Raw genomic sequence first — 8336 nt, forward strand, 5'->3', positions numbered from 1 at the left:
TATATATGTGTGTGTGTGTGTGTGTGTGTGTATATATATACAAAACCCAGTAAAACCTCTTCTTAACGAGCAAAAGCACAAATCTTAATCACTGACTCACCTTGCCGTGCTGCATCTCAGTATGAGCGAGATCAACCAGTCGACGGACTTTAGCGGCGATGCAGAGGTACTTAAAAAACCTCTGGTGTGACGCCCAGAACTGACCCCACAGAGACTTACGGGACGCCAGACCCAGCGTATCCGCAGCTCTGGTGAACAGCTCGAGAGCCTCGGCCCACTAGACAGAGAAAGAAACATTTTAACTACTGCTTCATACATTATGTGGGACAAAGTGATTCGACACAACACAAGTGTTTCTCTCACCAGTCTAGCTGCTTTGTTGTAGACCAGTTTGAACTCTTCGTCCAGTGTAATCTCCTCTATGCGGAAGGACACGCCGGAAAAGCTCAGCTGCCTTGCGATGTACATGCCACTCACTTTCATATCCATTGCAACAATCTCCATGGCGCCAACACCCCTGGAACATGAACATGAGTAAATGTTTATGAGAGAATATGAAGATTCATCAGATAAAACAGACCATTGTGATCCTGAGCATGAACTCTGACCTCTTCTCAATAGCATGCAGGAAGTCATCAAACGCCTTGAACGGCGTTCCTTGCCCCCAGATCCCCAGTCGGCTCATGTATATCATATTCTTTGGCTCAGAAGCACCTGGAGAATGAGAATGAAGGCAGAAAAATCAGGTCTCATTAATCCACAAAGACCAATAGCTCAGAATGCATGAAACCATAATGAACCATTTTTAAGGGGATTTGGCAACGGTTTTCTTTGGAAAATAACCAATCATCCAAATCAAAAAGAACTAAACATAAAAAAAAAAACATTGTAACTTAAAAAAAAAAAAAAATTAACTGAAATAAAATACAATATTTATTAATACTTATTTTATTTCAGCTAGTTGTCAAGCAACATTTTTCATTTTCATTTAGTTAAACTTAATGTACTAACATACCTAAAACTAAAAATTAATAAAAAGTATATAGACATATGTAATACTAAAACTAACAAAAATGAAAAAAAAATGAAAAAAATTATAATTAAAATTAAAATATAAAATATAAAACTATGCACACCAAGGCTGCATTTATTTGCTTAAAAAAAAACAGTAAAAAATTACAATATTGTGAAATATTGTTACAATTTTCATTTTTTTTCTATTTGAATATATTTTAAAATAATGTCAATTATTTAAAGTAATTTATTCCTGTGACAGCAAAGCTGAATATAAAAAGCTTTAAGATTTATTAAATTAACCCTTTTAATGCATTAAATTGATCAAAAGTGACAGTAAAGGCATTTATAATAATGTTACAAAAGATTTCTATTTCAAATAAATGCTGTTCTTTTGAACTTTCTATTTATCAAAGAATCCTGAAAATAAAATATATCACCGTTTCCAGAAAAATATTGGGCTGTTTTCAACATTGATAATAATCAGAAATGTTTCATGAGCAGTAAATCAGCATATTAGAATGATTTCTGAAGATCATGTGACACTGAAGACTGGAGTAATGATGCTGAAAATACAGCTTTGATCACAGAAATAAATTACATTTTACTATATAGTCAAATAGAAAGACGTTATTTTAAATTGTAATAATATTCCACAATACTGTTTTTGCTGTATTTTGGATCAAATAAATGCAGCCTTGATGAGCAGAAGAGACTTCTCCAAAAAACATTAAAAACTATTAGAAACACCCACCTGTGGCACTAGCATACACCACTCTCGCCCGGGGCAGTTTGCTCTGCAAGTCCAGGACTGCTTTACCCATCTTGGTGGAGGTCGCATTTTTAGCCTTATGGCACTCGTCAAACACAATCTAAGGTTAAAGGTCAAGGGTCAACAGCACTGTTACAATACTTTTGTTCATGCATATTAAGAGTTAATTAGTATTCAGCAACTTGAGGTGCTCTGATGAATAACAGTGTGCACTATGATTCTACACAGAGGTTAGCCAATCATAACAGAGATCATTTGCATACTGTGTTATACATAAGTCTTAAAGGTACAGAAGCAAAAACAACAAGCAACCTTATAATTTCCAGTAACAACCTAAAGTCATTACTTTCTAAAAGATGCATGCATGCACACTCTGCAATGCTGGAAGTGAAGGATACGACTCCGTCAAAGTTGGGTTTGCACCAGTCCAGGATCTGTTTGAGTCTGGTGCGGTGCTGCCCACCGGCCTGGCTCTCTCCAATCAGCGCTGAGTATGTGGCGAATAAAACACCCTCTGAGGTAGCCGTATCTCCGTATTTAATCTGCATGAAAGAGGAAAAACAGACATAGACATTTAATGACCCAACAAGAAATAATTAACAAGACTGAAACAAAGTCTCAATTGCTACCAACTAGAGTGCAAGAGAGCAAAACAAGACATTTACTGTAATGAAGTAGACATAAAAGTAGATTTTTTTTAAATATTACTAGTTCACAAAAATATAAATGTTTCAGCTGACTTGCAGTTTTATTCCAGTAAATTGGAGTAAATGAAAACTTGGCACAAAACATATGCTAATGCATTCAGCAGAAAACAAGACATTGGCTCTTGTGATTGTGATGTTCTCATTGGATACTTTAATATTTACGGGAGTATTTGTAATACCTTATTTGTAACTTTATGGCTACTGTCTAACAGCATCACAAACATTTTTGTCTGCTGAAGCCCTTTGACATAAAATTCACTTGAAGTCCTTCTGAGATTTTAAGTTAATATTTCAACAATTTAACCATATATTTGCAGGTTCAAGGCAGTGTTGTTAACTGAAACCACAACTAACACTATTAAAAATAGGTGTTGTTCACTTAAATATAGCTGAAATAAAAAAATAAGTAGATTAAAAATAAAAACAAAAATTACAAATGTTGCCTTGGCAACTAAGTGAAATAAAGTAAGTATTAAAATGACAAACTAAAACTGAAATAAAAATAAATTAAAGCTAACTAGAAATATTTAAATATTTAAGAAATACATAAAATAATTTAAAAAATAACAAAAGCACATAAAATTGCTAAAACTAAATTAAAATGAAAACTGACGAAAATATATAATTATAGTTACAGTTATACATAATTATAACTATAATTATAATTATAGTTATATAATTAAAGTTAATGGTCACATAAAATGCAGGTAAACTAATACAATATTTTTTCACTATTCTCCTGTATTTTTATCCTGTTATTAATGTAAAAGTTTTTTTTTTTGTAAAAAAAAACAAAACTTCTTAATATTTAAAAAAATAAAAATAAAATATTAATAAAATAAAGTAATTTTAGCAAGCATTAAATTTGGGTTGTTTTTATTTTTTAATTATGTAAATTTTACATTGTTAATATTTAATTATTTGTTTTTCATCAACTCACAAAGCCTATTTAGATCCATCACGTTTGGAAAACCCTGAACTAATATGTACAATATATATGGAAACAAAAGCAGTGACAAGTCAGTTCTCAAACCTTATTTAAAGCAAACACAGGGATGTTGGAAGCGTCGATGTCTTTGAGATCTCTCTCAGCATCGTACTTCAGGTCATTTGACACACTGAACCTAAAACAGAGCAGATTCCCAGAAAAAGATCCCTCTGTTAGATGAACAGTCAAATGAGTTTGACTGAACGTGAGCGTTAGAGATGCATGCAGGTGTTTACCATAGCGCTCTCTTCCGTCCCTTTAAGAAATTCTCCAGTATGATTCCGGCCACAGTGCGGCCCTTCCCGACGCCGGCTCCGTCTCCGATCAGAAACCCCGCCCGCTGACCGTTCTGAAGAATCACCTCGTGTTGCTGAAGAACACCAGCACAAAGGCGATTTTATACATTCTAGGGCTGGGCGACTTTTCTGATTTTATCGATTAATTCGAATTTAATGTTTTGCCACGATTTAATTTTTTAGAAATCGAGGAATTTTGAATGGACATATTTAGGGCTGCCCCCTAATAGTCGACTAACCGTTAGTCGACCAAAATTGTTTTAGTCGCTTATAAAATAAAAAATCCACAGTTGAAGTCATGCAGTTCATGACAGACAGATCGTTAATGGCTGGTCTTTGTGGTAATACAGTACATCGGGCAGGACATCCAATCATTCATCGACTTCAAATATGGCTTATCATCTGAAATATGCAAGTAGCTTGTATTAGTCGCTTAGAAAATAAAAAATCCACAGTTGAAGTCATGCAGTTCATGACAGACAGATCGTTAATGGCTGGTCTTTGTGGTAATACAGTACATCGGGCAGGACATCCAATCATTCATCGACTTCAAATATGGCTTATCATCTGAAATATGCAAGTAGCAGAAACTTTAAATGGCCGCTCAATCTAATGTTATCCTAGAGAAGTGTGCACTATTGAAGTGGAATATAGAAGCGCGCTCACTGCAGGACTGATGAAGGCACCGGTGCGCTCGCTTGCTCTTAAAATACTCCCACATTTTTGCTCATACAGATAAGAGATTCAAAATACATCTTTTGAATCTGTAAAGACTCTACGTTTATTTGTGTGCACTCACAAATACAACAAAACATTGCGCTTTTGTAAAATAATGAAAGCAAACAGGATGCGCTTTTTGCCGTCTCGGTCTCCGTGAACTTGAGCGCGAAACTCCGTGTATGCTTGCCTTACAGATATGAAAAACATAGCGAAATATCTACTTTCAAATGAACCAATTCAAATGGAAAACAAATAGGCCTATTCTCAGATTATGTAATCCCCGTATGAAACGTGCATCATACTCCACTACTGCGGAGATGACGAGTCAGTGTCGCCAACTTCATCACTTAAGCCGAAAACAAAGATATCACTAGTTTATTAATACATTATTAAAATGTTAATGCAGCCTCCTTACTGTTTTTCCCTGACACATTCATAATCATTACTTATGCTGGTGTGCTGTGGCAAGCTTTATGCGTGTGCTTGAGTTTATTAGGCTATAGGCAATTAAAGGCGTATTATAATGATTTAAATGGTTTATTAATAAATGCAATACATGCAAGAAGATGGGAGTGAACTTCTTTTAACTTGAGTGCCGCGTTTTTAGACTGCGGTTTCATGCATGAGATGCTGCAAGAGCGCAACAGCCAAACGCGTCCATGTTTACATAGAAAAAACAATGGAAAAACAGCGTAATCTAATAAAAAAAAACGTAACAACTACTGTATGTCTGATATTTCATGTTTGCATCATGGTGACAAGCTGAAAGCTGCTGTTTTTACTGAACATTTATAGATAATAATAGTCTACTGGTGTTACACCTTCAGTCATTTTGAATTTGAATTACCTTGACTTTTGAAATTGTTTTTAAAAAGCATTTTCCGAACATCATTTCTGAACATATAATATGTATAAGACAAGTTTGTACAAGATGTAGTTGTAGTTCATGCATCTTTTCTGCAAAGATATTTAACAAGTGATTTGTTTAACATTTACATCATGTTGACAACTTCATGTGTGGTGCACTTGGAAACAGAATTTTCTTTAACTAGAGGGTTAATGAAGAAAAAGTTACTTGAATCATGTTGTAGCTACATTTTCAAGTTGAATAGTTTAAAATAGTAAAAAAAAAAAATTTAAGAATTGGTCATACGTTCTGAATTTTATTTTATTTTTTAAATCGAGATTTACATTTTTTGCCATATCGCCCAGCCCTAATACATTCACACTAAACTCATCTGTGAGGGGAAAGAGAAGAGCAGAGAGAGCAAGCGTACCTGGCAGGCGTAGATGATGGCCTCCAGCTGCAGGGCAGACAGCAGGCCGGAGCTAATGCTGCAGCCTGGAATGGACAGTGTGTAGGAGATGTCAGGAGGAGGAACGCTGGACAGTGTGTTGGTCTCCACCACGAAATCAGGATGAGAGATTCCTATAGTAGCTGCACACATGAGAACAGAGCATTTATTTGCCACGGAAGCACCACAAACTGTGAAATCGAGTTGAGTTTGTGCTGTATGAGGGATGGGCAGCATGATTTTTATTAAAGGGGTCATATGATGCTGCTAAAAAGAACATTATTTTGTGTATTTGGTGGCAAATAAAATTAATGCCATATGTCAGGTGCCCAAACTTTTTACTATGAAGGGCTGAAAACCAAACTTGACTGAGGGCTGTGGGCACAAAGTAAATCTTGCATTATATCACACTATATATTTTTACATTTAATTCACTTATAATTTCTTCATTTAAATTAAAAAATGAAACAAAAAAAACATTAAAAAAAAAAAAATTTAATTATGATATGCTTCACCGGCATGTTTTTCCCCCTACTGTATGGTGGGCCAAATAAAAAGTCAAATAAAATCATATGCCCTTACAGAACAAACCCATTCAACCTCAAAATAAATTAGATATATATCAGATTATTTTACTTAATTAGACAGTATGGGGCACACATTACATTAGGAATTAATACGAACAAGATATTAATAACCAGGGGGAAAAAAAATGTATGCATAATTTATGACTTAGTTATAAACAAGTCCAAAATACACCGGGACTCTCATTTTGAAATGTTTGTGTTGCTACTTCCAGCTGCTCATTCAAAAAGACAATATATGGACTCTTTCAAGCATCTACAATATTTCACACTATAAAGATTATAAAGTAAACATTGTCATTACCCACTAACAGTAGAGCATAAGCAATTGTTTGGCATAAATGCATGGTATTAATTGACTGCGAGCCTGTAGAATGTGAAACAGCACCGCGTTTTGACTTTGAACGTGCACCGCTTGGACTAATTTGATTAAATTGTTGCTTTTTGAAGATTAATAATTACATCAGACTGTATGATAATTACTGTTATTCCATTCCTAAATTTAGGACCTCTTAAAATGATAATTAGGACTTTTGCTATACCATTTTAAATATTTATGATCTTCAAAAATATTATAATATACCATTTAAAATATGTTTAAATTTGAGAAAACTAAATTTAAGACTTTTTAAGCACTTGCAAGGATCCTACACTCACTACAACATGTTATAACCGTGATATAAAAATGCATATTTGGCTCATATTGCCCACTCATGTGCTGTAGATTAATATAATACAGTATGTCTATTTACATTTGGATGGCTTGTATTCGGCGTATGTGTCCGCGTGCCCCAAATCCTCCGTCTCTTCCTCATCTGCCTCCTCCTCTTCCTCCGGTGGAGGCGGCGGAGGAGCAGCAGCCTGTGGAAATGAAGGAATGAAGGGGCAGAAAACAAAAGATGATGAAATGTGGTGAAACAGAGGACAGAATATTTTAGAGAAAAGGAGAGGATCTACCTTAAATCCTGCGACTGATGCAGACAGGAGAGCGCTAAAATCATCCAACCTACCAGGAAACGCGCTCAGGTTCTGCTGAAGAACACAGATACAGAGATGCTGAACACTCATATGGAATTACACAAGAGAAATGAGACTCTACATGCTAATAATATCGACTGCACATATAAACTTTACTGGTAATGAGTATTAAAGGGATGGTTAATCTAAAACCATTTACTCAACCTCAAGTTCAACCTGTATGACTTTCTTTCTTCTGTTGAACACACAAGAGGATATTTTGAAGAATGTTGGTAACCAAACAGTTGATGGCACCCACTGACTTCCATAGTATGGTGGGGGGAATACCATGGAAGCCAATGGCTACCGTTTTGGAACAACTAGAGGGTAAGAAAATGATGACAGAATTTTTTTTTTTGGATGAACTACCCCCAAAGACAAAAAAAAACAAGGAAAACAGCAAAAATAATATTATTATAAATATATATTATTAGTTTCATTATCATTTAAATTAGAAAATATAAATATTATAATACAAAATATACTTAAATATTAAGATTGTACTGTAAAATGAAAAAAACAAAACAATATTTAATAATAGGGCTGCCTCCTAATAGTCGACCAAAAATTTTTTAGTCGCAAAAAAAAAGAAAAATAATTCCACAGGCGAAGTCATGCAGTTCGTGATGGACAGATCGTTAATGGCTGGTCTATGTGGTAATACATCAACCTCAAATATGGCTTATCATCTGAAATATGGGGTAGGCCTGTCGCAATAATCAATATATCGACTTATCGCGCAATATATGTACATGACCTCAATAATTTTTGGTGACGCAATATATCGGCATATATACTTACAAATTTATGTCACCATGTTTTTGTACATTCCACTTGCGCTTGTGTCTTTTGCAGCTTCTGGTACATAACGTGGTGTAGTCATGAGGTGCTAGTTCACATTTAAAAAATGCTTCTACAAACAAAGTTTCATCTGCAGATATGG

The 8336-nt window shown here is 34.8% G+C and overlaps 1 protein-coding gene across 1 annotated transcript in view; it reads right to left on the bottom strand.

Annotated features, from left to right (window-relative positions):
- Positions 1–8336, bottom strand: part of LOC107723214 (protein strawberry notch homolog 2-like) — a 43910-nt gene that overhangs the window by 26663 nt on the left and 8911 nt on the right. The window contains exons 4-13 of the mRNA XM_016531771.1: positions 7334–7408; positions 7129–7237; positions 5775–5935; positions 3718–3851; positions 3527–3617; positions 2185–2328; positions 1769–1886; positions 609–714; positions 364–517; positions 101–277 (exon numbers count right to left, since the gene is read on the bottom strand). Coding sequence (XP_016387257.1) covers positions 101–277; positions 364–517; positions 609–714; positions 1769–1886; positions 2185–2328; positions 3527–3617; positions 3718–3851; positions 5775–5935; positions 7129–7237; positions 7334–7408 — 1269 coding nt within the window. The remainder of the gene's footprint in view (positions 1–100; positions 278–363; positions 518–608; positions 715–1768; positions 1887–2184; positions 2329–3526; positions 3618–3717; positions 3852–5774; positions 5936–7128; positions 7238–7333; positions 7409–8336) is intronic.

Source organism: Sinocyclocheilus rhinocerous, unplaced genomic scaffold (assembly GCF_001515625.1).
Source record: "Sinocyclocheilus rhinocerous isolate Xijiao unplaced genomic scaffold, SAMN03320098_v1.1 scaffold2770, whole genome shotgun sequence".
Taxonomy (NCBI): Eukaryota; Metazoa; Chordata; class Actinopteri; order Cypriniformes; family Cyprinidae; genus Sinocyclocheilus; species Sinocyclocheilus rhinocerous.